The sequence below is a fragment of the Syngnathus acus genome, chromosome 2 (genome assembly GCF_901709675.1).
Source record: "Syngnathus acus chromosome 2, fSynAcu1.2, whole genome shotgun sequence".
Lineage (NCBI taxonomy): Eukaryota > Metazoa > Chordata > Actinopteri > Syngnathiformes > Syngnathidae > Syngnathus > Syngnathus acus.
This window is the reverse complement of record NC_051088.1, coordinates 9,710,517-9,729,923: the sequence shown is the minus strand read 5'-3', so window position 1 is coordinate 9,729,923 and position 19,407 is coordinate 9,710,517. Positions and strand designations below refer to the sequence as shown.

General features: G+C 40.8%; 1 protein-coding gene across 1 annotated transcript in view; it reads right to left on the bottom strand.

Annotated features, from left to right (window-relative positions):
* Positions 1–14,054: 14,054 nt before the first annotated feature.
* The window catches only part of mtor (mechanistic target of rapamycin kinase), a 55,441-nt gene continuing 50,088 nt past the window's right edge, over positions 14,055–19,407 (bottom strand). Inside the window, exons 49-58 of the mRNA XM_037265116.1 lie at positions 18,612–18,734; positions 18,261–18,343; positions 18,121–18,193; positions 17,963–18,037; positions 17,681–17,816; positions 16,894–16,959; positions 16,731–16,811; positions 16,538–16,618; positions 15,540–15,645; positions 14,055–15,373 (exon numbers count right to left, since the gene is read on the bottom strand). Coding sequence (XP_037121011.1) covers positions 15,358–15,373; positions 15,540–15,645; positions 16,538–16,618; positions 16,731–16,811; positions 16,894–16,959; positions 17,681–17,816; positions 17,963–18,037; positions 18,121–18,193; positions 18,261–18,343; positions 18,612–18,734 — 840 coding nt within the window. The 3' untranslated portion in view covers positions 14,055–15,357. The remainder of the gene's footprint in view (positions 15,374–15,539; positions 15,646–16,537; positions 16,619–16,730; positions 16,812–16,893; positions 16,960–17,680; positions 17,817–17,962; positions 18,038–18,120; positions 18,194–18,260; positions 18,344–18,611; positions 18,735–19,407) is intronic.

The window sequence follows — 19,407 nt, the reverse complement described above, 5'->3', positions numbered from 1 at the left end:
CACTATGACAAAGTGGAGTGGTGCGGTACTATTCATCTTCCAGCTGTGGCCAGGAGCCTCCGACACTCCAGCAGACAGACGGAAATGAAAGGAGGGTGCAGCAGCCAAAGGCGCAATACTTTATCCGCCAAGAGACTTGGCTTATCCTCCAGCTGTGTGGGCCTTTGAATGCAAACAATGTGCATGGCCAAAAGGTAGGACGTGCAGGCTTTGGGGCCTTTAATGGTTATTACAAAACTTTTCCTGGACAGATTTAAGGAGTTACAGCGAGATATGCATTATTTAACTGGGGACCCTTTTGTGATTTGTCACTGTATTAGTGTAGAATTTAAAACACGTGAATGACCAGGAATGATGAATGCTGCTGCATATGCGTATCCATACACCCGGATCACAAAACCAACCCCGGATCCCTTGTCATTTCTTTCCAAAAGACAATTGGCACAATAGAATCAAACTCTATGAAGGAAAAAGAAGATCCAATTTCAAATGAATCTTCATTTATTCCAACCATTTCAGCTTTGTGCGCCGTTGTCGGTGGCAAATTAGTTCCACCAATGAATTTGTTGACAAGACTGATAATATCCAACATTGACTTGCATTGCATTTGCTAACATTTTTAGTGATGAGCCTGCCACCCTCAGCAAGTGTGTTTGAATACTGAAATAGCTCAAATGGTCAAGGTACGGCATGCTATGAATCATTGGCTTAGCCGTACACTTGCATGAATGGATGACTCACCTCACAGGAAAAAATAATAATTCCTGATCATGGGACTGCAAACTCATGCCTTGTTCTCAGTGCTTTACATATTAACGCAACCGGAAACCCCCCCCAAAAAAACAAAACAAGATGAACTAACTAGTCCTACTCCGACATTTGCCATTCAGGTTAATTTGTCTCCCTCCGGAGCCTGTCCTCTATTGTTGCTGAAATCACAGCGCTGTTCATTGAATGGCAGCTTCCTCTGTTTGCATGCAATAATATTATGCTCGTACAGAAGAGTTCTTCTTAGCATCCATTTAGCAGAGTAGGAGGAGATCCACTATTCGTTCATGGGAAACCATTGCATTCTGTCTGAATCGGATGATGGCCAACTGGTACATCATTTGGACGAAGTCCTCAAAAGTACTGGGCCTGCACATTACAAAAGGGCCGTGAACTGTATGAAGCGAGAGGACCGCGGAAGAAAGTCTGCCGAACAATATCACCAATATTTATCAAGTATTGCGAGAAAGAAAATTTCTCTCAGAAATGAAAGGATGACTAAAGCCCACAAGATGAACATAAGTTTCCCAACCCCCCCAAAAAGGTTTCTTTGGTTCACAAAAGGAAAAAAAATAGCACTGGCTTGAACCTAGACTTTGTGCACAATGGAATACTGAACAAGGCACGTTTTTTGTTTGTGTCTTTATTTGAGCGGGGTGCAGTTTCACGGTGGTTTGCTATATCACTGTAATCACACATCTGTCCCGCATCGGAGTTCAATACCACCACATGCATTACCTGCAGAGGACACGTCGGACCGTAAGGCTAAAGTTAACTGTGGAATTTGAAGAGAACGTCAGTGTTTCTGAAGAAAAGCTGGTAAACAATATCGACCTGAATGGAAAGAACAGCCTCAGTGTTCCCTGACGAAATGATTACACCTTGCTAGTGGGCACAAACAAAGTAAAAAAAGACTTGGACAGAAATTTGTGTCAAGAAAACATCATACTCTAAAATAGAACATTTAAAAATACTATAAATATTTTTCAATTAACTACATTGAGTAGCTAAACATGACATGAACTTTCAATAACTCCTATCCAAATTCAAATCCAATTTTTTTTAAACTCTTAAAACTCCCAAAAGGTTAGGCTGACTTTTTAAAACAAGATATAAACTATGTAGATTAAATTAAATGTGGTAAAATAATGCATAGCGATGATACACACACAGGCTTCCCTAGTAACGTAGGATGCAATAATTCATAGACATAGACCAACAACCACTCGCATTCATGCCAATGGGCAATTTTACCTCGCGTGTGTGTAATTGGAATGTGGGTGGTCGTCAGAGTACTCAGAAAAAACCCACGCAGACACGAGGAGAACTTGCAAGCCCAACACGGGAAGGTTGGAGAAGAGATTGGAACCCAAATACTTTGACTATGTGGCACACTTGCTTACCACAAAGCCACCAAGGAGGCAAAAATCTAATTAAAGGCTGGAGTGAGATTCTTCAAACACAAGTAGGCAAAACAGGACATTTGGGACAATGCCAGAAAAAAAGAAATGCAAAGTGGATGTCAAAGAGCTCTCGGGCTAGACAGCAAGTGGAAAAGTAAGAGATGAGCCACAGAGAAGTAATGAAAAGGAGAGCGAAAACTCAGATCAAATGTAATCAAGCATGAGGCAGCTGTGCAAAATTTACAGCTGTAATTTGGTATCTCACTGTTGTGGCATCCAGACGAAGCGGCGGGCACAGCAGATTGTCATTTAGTGGAGCGAATCCATGCTTGGTGTCTGTCGGTGTTCTTCCTCCACGTGTGCGTAGAGGCCCGGCGGCATCCTGCATGCACTGTGCACAAAGTAAACAGCAGAGTTAACATGACAGCTTGCGCAGCCCCAACTCTACCTTAGCAGCCAGCCTTGAAAACGCTACTGCAAGGGATTTGTTCACTTCATATCAAGATTACATGATTAGCAGGATTATGATGGTATTTCTAAAAGAAACCACTTGTGAATGAAGTGATATGTGAGGTTGTGATCACACCAAACCTATACACGGACTGAAATCACTTTGATATAGTATATATATTATTTTTATCTGCTACCACTCAGGTTCAAACTGCATTAACATGGCTCTAAACATGAGTAACTTTTCAGTTGTTGTTCTCAAACTTTGGAATGCTTTGTCATCTCAGTCAGAATCATCTTTATTGGTTAAGTACTGTATAAGGAGTTTGTCAAAGCTGTCAATCTAGTACAATAGCAAAACACCCAATGCATAATTTTTTTTTACCTAAAATGTAAATACTGCAATAAAACACTTTTTTTTTTTTTTTTTATTTAGGGAGAAAAAGAGACACTCTTCAGTATTTTCTGAAATCTAATCTAAAATATGACAGTTGCGTTTTCCAAACTAGCAACAAAATGTGCCTGTCATGGCGAGCTGACGTGAATCGACAGTTTTTTTTACACCTATTCAAAAATGCTATGATTCAGGGCAAAGAAAGAAAAAAAGATAAATGTCTTTCTAAGAGAACACAAGCGTGTTCAACCTCACAGTTTATATTCAATGTCAAGAAACTTTGAAATCTGAACGTTGATTACCTCCACTAGAGAGGTCACACTTCTGTGTTATTCGGTCAGCGAATTAAACCTGACAGCTTCCATCACTGATAGTTTGATGTAATGTATATTATCTAATATATATAAAGTAGATAATATAGTATGTATATATAGTTTGATATAATGCATATTATATAAATTATTCATTTTTTAATAGGAGTTTTTGTCAATTTGACCAATGAGAGAAAAGGCGGTTGTGTAGAGAAGGTAGTGACGAGAAAGTAGTGATGGAGTGTCTGTCCTCGAAGCCATTTAAAGGAAGAAACCTTGAGGAAGGGAAATAAAGGCAAAGGAGAATGAAAAAGTAGGAGAGCTGGATGACAGCAGAATGCTAACATGAGAGAAGTTGCAAGAGGAAGTCAGAGGAAGGAAGATTTTCTAACCATTACAGCATGACTCCAGCTTTTTATTTTTGCACATGAGGCTATGGGCAACTGACTGAATGCATGAGCCCAACTGTTCAATATTTCAAAGGTTTAGTTCAGGTCATCCTGAAATTTCAGATGAAAGAACAACATCCTAACTTTCTGTAAGCACTGACAAACAGAGAAGGTGGCAATAACATGCAATATAAAGTGGTTGCCTTAAAAGTGTAGGTTAAAAACATGGCCTCTGTCTTTTGTGGAATGGAGTTTTCATAGCCAGGGAAAAACAAAAAAGCTTTCCACTCTATTTCTATTTCAGCTCGATTTTTCATTAAAGGGTTTCTTCTCTGGCCCACCACATGACTCCGAGTGTCAGTGCTTTATTAGTTGAAATTCCATTGGCATTTAACAAAAGCAGTGTTTTTGGTCATTACTCATGTTGTTCTGACAGCCAGGGCGGGCTAGACATTTAACATGCAGAGTGAATCCTATGAAAGGAGAAATAGCAGTTGCCAACAACCAGCAAACTCAGCAGAAAAAAAAAACATGGATAGTGAAAAATGACACACCGCTTAAAATTTTTAGAATTAAAAAATATCCGATGCTAATAGTTTTAACCCTATGCTATGATCCAAATCATGCTGACATAATTTGATAATTTCATAGCATTGCCTTAAAAATAGTTCATCGTACAGAAACTTGCACTGGAAGTGTAAAATTTGCAAAGAAGTAACGAGACCGCCGTTGTTTGTTAGCTTGAGCTTTTCAACAACCATCTTTTGGCATTTTTAGCCCATTGCAGAATGTATGTTTTTCAGTGAATAGCTGAGGATTGGCTTCAGAGGAAAAATAAAAGGGACTAGGTGAATTTATGAAGCTCAAACCGCGCTAGGCGGGGGTTCACTGTTTTTATTCAGGTTATATGGAATTCAGTGGGTAAAAGTCCAAATTCACAGCTCCCACACAATCCACGATGCTTCTGGCGACCAAAACATTGGTGGAATAGTCACAGCAAATCCTAAAAATAGTCGAAATCTTTCGTGTGTGTCCTGCTGTGACTCACAGTTTTGCATGGCCAGTGTCATCTTAGCTTACCTCAAGTAAAACTATTTGAGCGGAGAAACATGACGGAAACGTTGCAGTATTAAGTGCTCGTTAAGTACTTGAAACAATCATTGACGTAATAGCATTTTGTTTGTGGACAACGGGCCTGGAATGAGTGACCAAATGAATAAATTAATATTCCTGAGGATGGTGTTCATCTAAGGGGAATGAACAAGATCAAACATGGACATAAACATTGGGCACTCACAACATCGTGACTCACCATCTTCTGTGGAGAGTTTTTGTGTGAAGAGTGAAATAAACATGAAATCGCAGGCAGTGAATTATATCAGAAGAATGTTACTTTTATCAACCCCAAAAAATTTAAGGCATCTTCATACAATTGTATTTTGCATGAGATGCTGTACTACAATGAATAATAATGATGATAGAGACAGCATTAGAATTTTGCTCGAAAAAGTGTTTTGGTAGTGCAACTTAAACGATTCACAAGTTGACCAAACAAGACGCCTTTAAAATTGCAGGAAAAAAAAATCTGAACTGGCATACATAATGTCAGAGAGCATACAAGAAATTTGAATCTGTTTTTTTTTTTTTTTTTTTTTGTGACATTTTGGATTGATTTTTCACAACAAGGGTTGTTATGAGAAGAATGTAAGACAACATTTTCCACCCTGACAAGGATTTGAGCCTTGATTGCTGATTCGTGAACCTAATCAAAATAATTACTCCAACTTTGGGTACAACTAACTTAATCTGCTCAAAATCCACCTCGTAGAAAACATCCCAGCATTTTTGAGTGTGTGTATGTCACAACTTCAAATCCAGCAGTCGGTCTCGATTCATCGCTATGGACTTTGATAACTGAACTGCAGCTACAACAGCTGCAAATCAACTCCCCCCCATACACTCCACTCAAGTGATGTATTTGAAAGCTCGTTGTGAACGCTCGTTTGACTTCTTGTTGATGTCCTGGTGGTACTGTCAAATCCTCTGTTCCCACGAAGACAGTTTGTCATGTTTAATGGACTGAAACCAAAGCCATGTCACATCCTCACCTCGCCGTAACGGCATCATGGGCGGCCCTTTTGTCTCTCTTGCTCCGTCACTCGGTAGAAGTGACTAATTGATCCTGGGAGACGGGGGAAGCAGGGGGGGTGTTCCGTCTCGGGAGCCGACGAACAATGTGGGTGTAGGAGAGGAGAGAGCTGCTGATAAAAGGGGGGCAGAGAAAGAACAGGATGCAAAGGCAAGCTTGGTATAATGTAGCCGCAGTGCTATCTCATTTTCCCACACAAAAGTAACACGACTACTTTGTAAATGAAAGTCAGTCAGGCGAAGGATGCCCCTCACGCTCTGGCACCCCCTGCTTGAGATAATGGCCGCATACACAATGTTCCTGCAGACTCAAGATTGACTCAGAAGAAAGAAGTGCGGGGGCGGGGAAAATAAAATACATGCATGTGTGACAGTATCCTTCTTTGCATTATTTTCACAGGACTGAAAACCATTCATCCATTTTCTGAACTGCTCTTCTTCATGAGGTTCGCGGGCGTGCTGGAGCCTATCCCAGTTGACTTCAGGCAGTAGGCGAGTGACAGCCTGAACTGGGTTAAGGTTAGAAATTAAGACAAATCATCAAAACAAACATCCTCACCAAATCCAAATGTATCCATCCAGAACCTCCTGGTCAAATAACAAACCTTGCAAAGAGTACCAAATGAATTGTAAATGTTAACCTGATCCCCAAATATTTATCTTTGTGGTCAACACCAACTCCAACTTGAAACGGAAAGAGAGTCAATTAAGAAGGATCTCAAATAGAAGAGCAACTGAGCGTTTGCTATAACGTATCTCAGTCATTCACCAGAATAGAAAGGACAAGGACTCCACAACGAGCCAGTTTGTGCGGTCAATGTACATTTCAAATGGGGTGAAGAGGAAGGATTTACAAACACTCTTAAGGAAAAGAGGTCAGCAACATTTCAAGGAGGTGACAAACCTTTCCTTCAGTAGCTGCGGCCTTGTCACATATGGTTATGCTTATTGGCTATATGGGCGACAGGGTGAGGGGGTCACTGCACCAGCATGCCTCAGAACATCACCACGCCTGGCCTACAATACCAAGAGTGCGCTGAATCATATTTTAACAGGGCACTTTTGGACACGGATGATGCATGTTGAATGAACGGAGAGACGAGCATGGGAGTGGATGGATCTCTTTGTGATGTGGTACAATGCGCCACGTGTGTTCCTTGTGTTCATTCGGCAGGAGAATCACGTGTTCCGCTGGAAGGGAGCAGATTAACTTAATGTTAAAATCATTGGTTGCATGTTCTCCATGAAATTCTTTTAGACTTTCTTTGTGGCTCAATCACGATCCAGGCAGTCACAGAGACATTTGATTTTAATGAAGCAGAATATTTCTCATTTTGAGCTTTGCAGTTTGATGAGCAAAATATGGACCAGCGGCCACTTACTGCTTGTTTATTCTTTCATGGACTATGTCTGCTAAATAAAGTTGATTGATTTAACCCAGCCCACTTTGCAACTAAAATATAAACAGTCCTTCATTATTTGTTGCATTTTATCAGCTGTTGTTTTTATTTTTAAATTGTTAAAGAAAAATGTATGTATTAAATTGAAATCATCATATACTAGACTGAGTCAATTTTGAACTGAGAACAACAATGCGATGTTCACCTGGGCCTGAACGTTTCTCCGTCCGTCCAACCGTTCGTCCGTCCATCCGCCCGTCCATCCATCCATCTTCAGTGCCTTTCCTATTGGGGGTCACAGATGATATCCCAACGAGAGGCAGGGTACACCATTGACTGTCCATCAACCGCAAGGCACAGAAAAATTCATTACGATAATTAAATCCACACTGTAAGAGAACTCATATGGCTTGCGTGTGCAGGAACCATAACAGTATCAGTCACTATGTCCATTATTTTCTTGGGGGGGGGGGATATTTTCAACAAAATGGGAAATATGAAAAATTCAGAATGCTTTGTATGTACAGATGGAGCAGTCGTTCTATAAGCTACAAAACGACTTTGAATCATGCGCGTTTGCTGCGTTTTCTCACAGTAGCACCTTCCAGCAATCTAATCTGAGCCCATTCTCCCTCGCTGCCTCCTTCACACCCTAATCGGTGAGACTTAACAGAAAAATCAATTTCCACCACCCAGCGGAGGGGCCCGCTGTTTCACCACTGTGTCTGATTGATGACGCACGGATGCCATCTCACAGCCCGCCGCCTTTTATCGCATCCTCAGACTCGGTCACCGTTCAGTGCTTTTCTATGACAAATAACGAGACATGTAATAGCTATACTCCCTGCTACGTTAATCTGGGCGTCGATGGCCAACCTGAGACAGGTGGAAGACGGGCCCGCGTCAACACTTTATTTAGCCTGAAGCATCAGGTTCAAGAGGCTAAAGAGTCAGCACAATCCAAATTGATGGCTTGCTTGTGCGATTAAATAATGCTTGACTATTTTTACAAAAGTCCGTGCAGCCGTTGCTAGTGGGTACAATGAAGGCTGATGATATTTGAGACTTGTATAGTGTTCTTGCTCACATGTACAATACGCAGGAATTGCAGTAACGAATAGAAGAGTCAGAATAGAAGAGCCATCCACCCAACCATCTATCCATCTTTCCAGCCGTCTCTCCGTACATCCATCCATGTTTATAGTCTATTTAGAGCAAAACCAGATTACATTTTATTTTCATCATATGTGAAAATCCTAACTCTTCCAAACTCTTTCCAAGTGTTCAAATATTTTTTTTTCTTCCAACCTAGCTTGCGAGAGCTCATTTCTATGCAAAACAGATGACTGATAATAAACTGGCACAGTTGCACTCATTTGTCATGCGTTTTGATTATATTTGCATGATTATGCAATGATTTATGGTTATAAATGTGGATTGCTTCGACTTTATTAAATGTGTTTGCAGGAAGAGCGTGTGACAACTCTTTGGCTGGTGTAAGGTTTTGGCTTCAGATGTTTGGGGAAAATTCTTCTACTAAGCACATTCACAGTGATTTCAATGAATCTACTAGACAGAAACAGGCCACTTATCTAGTTCAGGGTCGCCCTGCAAGCAGCTTCCATGAAGTTGACGCCACGACTGCCATTTAATGCTCATGGCATGGCAAACCTTTGGTCACTTGGTCACTCTTCAAGACTTTTGGCTTGCGAGTTCAAGATCCGCTGTGGGGAAAATTGGACTGGTTGCTCAAGTGTGACCCAGATGTGCAGCCATTTCCACAAGACATCCCAAAATGTTTCTTTGAATATGTTGGAATGTTGATCAAATTGATGATTCAACATGGAGCGCATCAAATTTGATGAGATTTGCCTTGGACATGTAGTTGCGCATATTATTGCCAAATTATTTGGAATACCCACTAAAATAAAGTGGTGGAGTAGTCGTGTTTTTGATTTTTCATTAGCATGCTACATGCTCATTCACAGACTAGGACTACAAGAGCGCCACTTTGATTCTGGAGGTTAAGGATGGATCCAGTGATTGCTTTTACACCTGATGAATGGCTGCTCTCCACGGGACGAGCAAAGGCGAACAACACGCTAGCCAGTCAATCACAGGGTGATTGTTGTTGAAAACTATGCCCCATGCACACATGGTCAGAGAAAGGTTAAGTCGTAAAGACAGTGAAATATCACCGCGGGGCATTTTGATCCAATTTCTACTCCTTGGCTCCTTAGCCTGTGTGGGAAAATGAATTGAGTCGCTTAATGCATTTCCACAATCTAATAAGTGTGTGACGCATTCCAAATGACAATGGGGCGAATCTCCCGCAACGACGTCAGATGCGTTTGAAAATCTTGCTCTTTATTCAGAGCACTTTGTCAAAGTACACACGCTCTGAACCACAAGCATGTCTGGAGAACAAACGTACACCTGAGCTGTCACATGCAATTCAGATCGAAACAAGCTGAGGCGGACGGACACAACGTTAAGGTCGCATTTGCTGGAACTGGGGAATAATACTTTCAGTCTCCCGCTGCAGAAACAGTAATACCCCAACGGTGAACACGTGGATGACTCAAAAGGTTCAGGGCTCCAGGCCAAAGGAGACCTTTAGCTCCCCCTGACCTGCCTCGCACCACTTAGAGTGTCCACTGGGGTAACGCATGATGATGGAAGAAAAGGTTGGATTGTATCAGGATGGCTGCACACAGGACACAAAGCACCTTAAATCATAGTTTGTTTTTTGTGTAGGCTCCCTCTTGAGCAAAACGAGGCTTAGCCAGTCAGGGTACATTAGACAGCAGACGGAGGTCTGCCAAAACCTAATTTCTAAAATGTGTACTTTCATCGGTGCATAGTTATGCACTAATCACTGAGATTAAGGAAAGATAAGCCTTACTCCACTTTTGATGTCAACAAAAATGAATGAATCTGCAGCTCTATCTGCCCCAAAGCCCCAGAGTGTTGACCAATGCCGCATTCCTGCAAAAAATTATGAAGTATCTGTTTGTAATTATATGACATTCAAATAATTCCTTCAAATTATGGTGATGGTACCCTGCTTCCTTACAAGGAGAATACAATCTCTATCATTGCTACAGTAACCCCAGATCTACTACCTAATGGAGCACGCCACCGAAGGGCTAATGATTAGTACTGAAAGCCACTGTGATATAATGCAACAGATATTTACACACAAATGGTGGTGCAACACATGTAGACAGACAAAACACCAATGCTTGAGAATTCACTCTTTAGCAGAAAAATGACAAAATTATTACTGTCTTAAAGAGTGGGTTGTGTTATGTATTTTACTGCCTCCTAGTGGCCAACGTGTGTGCATGAGAAGGAGCAGCACAATGTCAATTGTGTCAAAACACGTTTGCTTCTTAGCATTCTATTTAATTGTCATTACTGTATGTCTTCATAAAGTACAATATTATGGTGTTATTTTCCCTATTAAAAACACTACAATTTTTGGCGAGGGAGGCTAGAAGGGAGAATGGCCTTTACATTCATTTCAATGGGAAAAAATAATCTGACATACAGATTGGAAGCATGTTATGGAATGAATTATTTAAAAACTATGAACATTCATGATTTATTTTTTAGGACGTTGTGGTACAGTCATTTTAATATATGTATACGTACATATATACATATATATACTATTCGTGGCACAGAATTTCACATTTCTGGGACAATACACTGTAGTTCATTTTAATTCAAAATCACCTCAGCCTGTCTGTAAATGTACAGATACTTAATTGAAGTGATGATATTGGTCTGTGTGTTTTACACGGTGTACTAAAGAATTTGTTCACCGCTGTATATTTTTCCTTCCTGTTAATTTACACCCTTGAAAACAGTTGCAGGAACAGGCTAACAAGATTGCAGTTATTATTCTGTCCCTACATTTCAACAGAGATTCCACAGATGAGTATTTGATCAAAGATTTCTTGTTGCAGAGACTACTAAGAGGCGGGGAAACAAACGTTCAAAAGCTTCCTCAGAGAACAGCTGATCTCTGGAGGCCAAAACCGCTGTCAGCTTCATCGATGCGGGCTTTCCAGCACAGTGAACAAAGACAGCCGGACTAGTGGCTGCAGCCTGGCGCTTCTTAACAACTTCACAGCCTTCTAACAAACTCCTGGAGCGGGCCGTCAATTTGGTGGGCGTCTTTCTGCTTCGACGCAGCCGGAAGAAAGAGACGCGAGGTGGGAAAGTTGGGGGTGTTGTTGTCTCGGGTTCTTTGTGAGCAACTTTGAAAGTAGTACTTAAATGCTATTTTCTCTCGCAGCTCTACACTTTCACACTTGATTTATGCCTCTTTAGAAGAGCAATACATTTTCATGACATCTTAATTAAATCCGATGTGCAGGCCTCAAGCTGAGGCAAAAAGGCCTGCACTCTGTCTTACTTTGCCGGTGATCCCTGAGGTGAAAATGAATTGTGTTTCCCATTTGCTAGCTTTTTATTTGAGTTCACTTGTTTGCAGGAGGAGCTTTCAGTGATTGGGTGCAGTATTCCAGAATGCCAGAGACACTTGTGACTCGTGTTCATGTGACAAGTAAAGTACCTCTATACACTGAACTGAGTCAGGAATTTGGTCAGTCATAACAATGATTGTGCAATTGAAACAAAGTTCTAGCGCTATTTCTCAAATTCTGAGGCGGATACAGTTTTAGTCTGTTTTGGGTTTTCAGGAATTTTAGCACAAATTAGTGCACAGAAGAAAAGTTCAAGTGTTGTTTATACTAGAATATTAGCATTCTAGGTCCGCCGTTTGGAAGTCCTTGTCCTTTTTTTTTAATGCACGGCTTTTCGTATTAGTGGGTGTCATAGTCTGTCACTACATTATTATTATTTTTTTTTGCTGGCAGATACCATTTCTGAGACAACTCATTACTTTTATTTGTCATTTATTAGTTTAGTGGCTGGGTATTCGGGTACTGCTGTCCAGGAATCAAACCTGCACTGTCTGCAGGAAAGAGATTCTGGTGTGACTTCAGAATTTCTGCATAACTACACAACACTAACATTGCCTGCCAGTCAACATTTTCAGTTACTTTCTTCACTTGTTATGGTTGGTGGTTATGGTGCAAAAATAAGGTGTCCAAAATACAACTTGCGGGGTCATTTACAGGCCGCCGTCAGTTTTTTCAAGCAGCCCTCGGCAAATCCTAAAATAAAATTAACAGTTGTCACGGCCCATGTCTTTTGTCTGCATTGTACTGATCACTTTCTACTGTGGGTGCCAAGACGGAAAGAAAGAAGAAATTACTTCTCATCTCTCACTTCCTTCATTTCCACCAACCGCACAATTTGATGCGCCTCAGAATCGCAATTGTATGCTCAAATCTCTGCTTTATATTAAGGTCAGCTTGGTACAGATTTCTCATGTGTGGAATGTGGAGATGTGATTCTGCTGCTGCTCAATGCAGAGGGGCAGATCTATTCTAACCTTTTGTTTAATTACCTATGAATGTTTGTAATAACTTGTACAAAAACGTATGAGATTGCTTGGCATATCTTCATCTACATAAGAGGCCAACCGTGGGCTGGCGGGGCATTTAGGGCTTCCAGGATAATACTTTTGTAGTCCCCTACCTGAGATAAGTTTAATGCTAGTGAGGCCCACCTTTTCTGCCATGGAGTTGCCCTGTTATATTTTTTCTTTTTTAATATCTTATGGACTACCATAGCGCAGGCTAGCAACAAAACTTACAGATCTCTACAATGGTTTAGGTTTAGCATATTGGCTAAAGTAAAGTTGAACCATTTCAAAGTGGCCTTGCATTTTTATAGTATTTTCTGAGTGTCCCTAAGAAGAGAAATTGAAGACCTTAATTGCAAACATGAGTTGAGGTAAAAACTGGAAAATCACTTTAGGCCACTAGGGTATACTGTGATTCACAGAGAGTATTTTATTTATCACCATTGATTGACTTATTTCTCAAGAAAACCAGCATGGTTTTGCTGTAACTCAAGTCCATATGAACAGTTGGTACACAGCAAAATCCATTTCCTCAATCAATGGAGCCTATTTACCATGAGCTGTTGACTCACCTGTCCCTCGGTGGCCGGTACTGACAAAACACAAGGCGAGTGAGGAGCAACAACACAAACGGCGGCAGTCTGCATATGAAAAAGAACATTTTGGTTAATGAGGTTTTGGCAACGACAGGGGGAAGAGACTGAGAAAGGAGTGAAAGGAAGAAAGAGGGAGAGAGAGGAATGGATCGATGGGAACAGATAATCACGAGGGCTCTGTCCCACTGTGTAAAGAGTGTGACATTGCAGAGGTGAGGGAAGAGATCAATGGGCTGCTTTTTGTTGATCTGTAGTCCTTAACTATCTATAAGTAATTAACCTTCAAAGGAGAACGTAAAAGATAGAGAGGGAATAACAATGAGCACATATAAAACCCCAGCCATTTATTTGGCTTTGGGATGAGGGTAAACACTGCGTCGCTGCTGTTAGACAAGTCATCTAATCTCATTTCTGGGCCAAATGTTCAACAACAAAAGCAAAGTAGGACTGCTAAGCATCCCAAAGAACATTTTGTCTTTTATCAGCGGCCTGATAATCACATCCGCTATTGCCAGAGAAGATGAAGTGAGGATGGTCTTAGTAGGAGTCAGAGTGCCCTCTGTGGGCATTAAGAGAAAGACAGCAGGAAGGATAGACAGAAAACCTGCCTGATGATAAAATATGCAAGCCATGTAGTCTTTTTTTTCTTCTTCTTCATTCTGAGCAAAGACAACCAAATGAACACAAGGACCAAGTGTGCCTGTACACGTTTAATGGCACACAATGTCTATACAGTGTTTCAGGATGATTTAAAATTTCATTCATATCATGGTCACAGATGACACACTGAGTTTAATTCATACCATGGTCATAGATGACACATTGAGTTTAAGTTGGTAAAAGGCTTACCATGTTACCGAAACGGCACAGTAATACAATCCGACATGATCAGGCAGTCGGGTTGTCTAAGAAGCATCCGGCGTGCAAAGTAAAACTGTGTTACTTGCTGCAAACATGGACACAGTAAAAAGCTCTTAGGCAGGAGTTGTGCTGTTGTTCGGATGAGGGGTGGGGGCACGCAGCGAGTTGACTTAAATTAGTATAATAAGGATAAAAAAATGGCTGCCTTGGAAGTAGCTGTTCCCCATTACAAGCCATGGAAAAAGATGACAATATTGTACAACGGAGGGGGGAAAGACTCATTCGGCAAAAGCTATATTGTGTAAAAGACAGAGCGGAACCTTCAAAGTTGAAATTGAGAGTGTGACTACATTTTTGAGAGGAGAACTGAGTGAAACCGCAGATTGTCATGTTGGCTTCTCACCCTCAATGGCTAGCTGCCATATCTTATTACAAGACTGTTTAAAAAGTGTTGTTTTGTTTTAAATATGATAATATACTGGCTAATTGCTTATACGTATATGACAAAGTTAAAATGTTACTTACAGGAAACAACGATGGACCTAAGCTTAATTTTGAGCTTCATGACAAACGCTGTACTGTATGGACGTGACATTATTATTTTTTTTGCTTTTACAGAGAAGGGAATGACAAGTTAGTAAAAGGCTGAGAAAGAGCTGGGGGAGTGCAGGGCAGCCTCGAGGCAAAACGTAATTGGCAAGGGGGATGAGGGCAGGGCGAAATTGTCATTGATTGCTTGACGGTTATTGATTTTAGCTATTTGATGACCTCCAAATCATTCACAAATGCTAATTTTGGCATTTTTCATTAAAGCATCTCACGTTTTCTATTCATAATAATGCATAATATGGATTATTTTAAAAAATGAAGTACAGTCCCGATTTCATACCAGTTTGGACTAAGGGCGTTGTTTTTTCTTTTTTAAATATAATTCTTTCAATAGGAAGAGGGGGAAAAAAAAAAAATCAACCAAACTTAAGTTCATCAGTGGCATAGAACATAATGCGGTCGACTTTCGAGGTGCGACTGGACAATTTCATTAGGGGAATTACTGACGGTTTGAATTGCAATGGGTCTTCATGATTTTACACAAAGAATGTTGAGGGTAAAAAAATGGCTCCCAAAAATGGATCTTCACCAAAAGGGACACCTAAAGAGAGAGAAAATAGATATATTATACAAGTCAGGCAAAATTGCTTCATATGGTTAATAGAGGCAACGATATCATGATACATAAACACTACACTTGATTATATTATTATGGTTGCTGAACATGCTAGCAAGTCTGCCGTCTGTAACAACAAAAACGTACTGACCATCCAATGTAACATTGGCACAGGTTCTCATGGGATGTGGCCTGCTTTATCAGAAGCTCTACTTGTGTTGGCACATCCAGAGTCTCATCATGAGAGAAGTCTCGACCTGGAGGGATCCATCACAGTCACATCAAAGTGCTTCACGTTTGAAGTAAAATCCTCTTTGCTTTAAATAGGCCGAATAAGGACCAGGTAGATCTACGAAAAGCAGCTTCGCGCAAGGCCAAGCTCAAGAAAATAACATGAACATTGACAGTTTAAGACTCATTTCCTTCACAGCTCAAGTGCACAGGAGGAATCTGTGTGCGTGTATTTGTGACTCTTCCGAGTGTGAAATAGAATCATGGAAAAGACAATTAGAAAATAGAGACACATGCAGACTGGGATGAAACCATAAGCTGGATAACTTCCCAGATCAAAAACATGGATGGCAAATGACAACATTATGGAGCAATAGCTTCAGGTGTCGACTAAAATAATATCATTGAAGATGCCTTTGCTACATGATGTAACATGATAGTCAAGAATATTGGCCAGAAAAGTCATCAACAAGATGATGACTACACTTTAATTCATCTGAAACACTTGACTGGCCTTGATAGATTCTCAAGTTTTGGGGCTGAGCAATTCTCTTTTTCATTTAAAGTGTGTGAATGTCCTGATGTGTTGGTCTCTTGGCACTGTTAATTACATTTTCTGATGGGAGACATTTATTTATCTAGTAGATAACACAGCGTCAGTTTGTGACCGATACTATTCCAGGAAATAAATAGAAGCATCAAAGGTATGACTCATTTGTGTCTGATGACCATGATAGATCATAGCGCCAACAATGTCAAATCTGTAGAAATGGAAATTTTTTTTGCAAGTTTCATTTAACATTTGAATTGATTTCTCATTATAGATGTGCCATTATTTGTGATCGTAAGAAACTAGAACAATAATTATATTTCCCACGAGGAATCTGAAGGTTACTGGTAGAAGGCTGCCGAATTTACCTGTAAGTTTATCTCGCACTCTGTTGATAATTTGAATGGCTTTCTTGTTGAGGGCTTCGGGTTGCACCAATCCATCTCCAACTGAAAGAGGCAAAACCAGTTGTTGACTAGAAGCTTAAAAATTCCAAACTCAGACACTTGTGAATACACTGCCGTGTATTTCTTGTGGCTAAGCAGACTGTCAGCAACTCACTGAAAGAGTGGATGGATTCAGGCACTGTGGTCCCTGGTTTCTTGTGCGTGGTCTCACCCATTTCTATTCCTTCAAGCGCTTCTGTATAAGAGGACGGAACACGGTCAAGGGGGGATTGCTGGGGGGCATCTTTGTACAGCATCAAGCAACACTGATGACTCACCCACAGACTGACCAGCCGTGTACGAGTCTGTCCTGGTGCGTGAGCGCTTGTTGCCTTTTGTGTTAGCTAGGGGGGAACAAAATCAGGTCACGTTTGTTAGCAATGATGACAACAACTTGGCTTTTTTTCTTTTTCTTTCGTTCAAGTGCGACAAATTCTACTTCAGAATCAAGACACTGTAATGTGCAAAGCTTTCAGCATTAGAAAAAGAGACGTCATTTTCATTTTTACAATATCGAGCTACAGCTTCTGAGAATTCTTTTAGGTGTAAACCAAGAGCCTAATTTAAAGAAAAGCAGATGTGTAAGGATACACATCAGTGCATATGTGATTGACCAATTCCAACTGTAGCCATCATTTTCTGATAACTGATCACTTTGTTTTGTCTAATAGTGCATCACCATCTGTTTTGTTGCTTGAAGTTACCATGAAAATGGGAGGAAAAGTAGGAAACGTATTCTTGAAATGCTTTTCATTATGATGGTGTCTACTGGCCTTCCATTAAACCGCCTACATACAGTTCCTTTGTCCAGCCATGCATTTGAGAGCCATTATTTCACAAGGTGTCATTTTATCACAGGCAAAGAAAATGGTCACGCTGAGAAAGACTGCAGTAGAGACACATTAAATTCACACCCGCTGTACTATTACACAATTCTCCCTACATTTCAATTTGTGATAGTGGATGATCAAGGCGTTCTATTTTGTTCCCCACTTGAGTCTCATATGAGATACCTACAAATAAATGGCAAAAGACGACGTGAAATTGTCTTAAACGGGTCCTTACTGTCCATGAGTCTCCAGTTGAGCAGCGGGTCGTAGACAAAGGCCTCCAGCACGGCCATGACGCTGTCTCTATGCTCCCTCAGTACTTCCATCACCGTGTGGCATGTGATGCGGTAGTTGCCGTCCAAGCCCGTCACCTTGTGCACAGTCAAACACACACAATTTATGGGCCGCAACCACAAATCTTGTGCACAGTTTTCTCCTAGGCTAAATCAATTCTGGTTAAGTCTAATATTTGCGACAAAACGCGTAATTAGTGATTTAACGATGTGGTGTCAGTTACCTCCATGGCATTGGTCAGCATCCTTGTCAATCTGAAGGGAATCTTTTCAGGAAACTTTTCTCTGGTCATGGCAACCTGATCAATAATGTAATCCAGGTTAATCTTGAGGCAACTCATTGTTAAGATGCGTTCGTGTCACATACATAATTGCCCCTTACCTCAAAACAATCTCCAAAGTCAATGTGGAGGATCTTTCCACTTAACCGATCCAACATCAAGTTCGAAGGATGTCTGTGAAGAATATAAGCAGAATCTCCCTATGAACAATGTCATGTAATGGTAACTTTGATGAATTCACCTGTCGCCCAGTCCCAGGATGTAGCCAACCATTGACATCACAGCCAAGGAGCGGGTATAATTCGTCCTCCTGTCAAACCACACCTAGAAGAGGAATAATGACCAGGTTACAAAACTAATGGGATGTGGAAGATGACAAAAGTGAGGTTCAGTTCCTTCAATGACACTTTCCTTGTCCTACAATAGTTCTTTTATTGTAGGTTTTCTTAATTTAGATTTTAGACAGTTGACAAAGTGTCCTTGACATTTTGGCCCCGAATCACTGAACTCTGAGGACGGATGCTGAAAGGATGACGTACACTCATTCATCCTTGCCAGTGCTGCAAATGAAGAAAGAAGTAGAGCAGCTCACCTCAGAACTGGGACTCTTTAGCCACAAGAGCTTCGCCAGGTCGTCTCCGGCCGTGTTATTGACAGCATGCTCAAACACCTCGACTTTCTCCATCAGTGTCAGGTGGTCATAGTCAGGTGCCATCTGGAAGGAAAGCAGTTCTTTTGCTTGACTTTTTACACATTCAGTTAGCAAGGATGCCGATAACGTACATTATTACTGGGGGAAAAAAATGCATTACTGCATGATGAAGATTGGTAGAATTTTCACAATGCGTCTCTCCTTTGGCTGAAATAAGAAGCTGGCTCGAGTTGCGTAATAGCTTTCGATCCCTTCTCAGAGACATCACTGGGTAATAACATCCTGCTCTTGCCACTTAAATATTGTTAGTCACCTGAATGTTGTTAGTCACTTAAATGTTGTACAGAGGCTGAGATCAACTTCAAATTCCTTGTTTGGCATGCACAAACTTGGCCAATAAAGCTGATTCTGATTCGATAAACTATTTCAAGAAAATAATGCGATACATTGCAGCTATGGATCTGCTCAATATGCCTCGCCTCATTGAGCGTGTCTGATGTCTGCACGTTTAATTAACATGCAGCAGTTAGGAGCCCAAATGCATCTTCGTTTAAGATGGGTCGGTGCTCATTTGTCGAGAACAAATGAATGCAAATAGCATCTTGTGTGTGGTGGAATTCCAACAGGAATCTATGTGAAATGTAAAGTGTGACATGATGTCTAATTTGGAAAAGCGTCATTTTACAACTACAAATGGCAGAAATGGTCACGGCCATATGCTGGCCCAATTCAACAT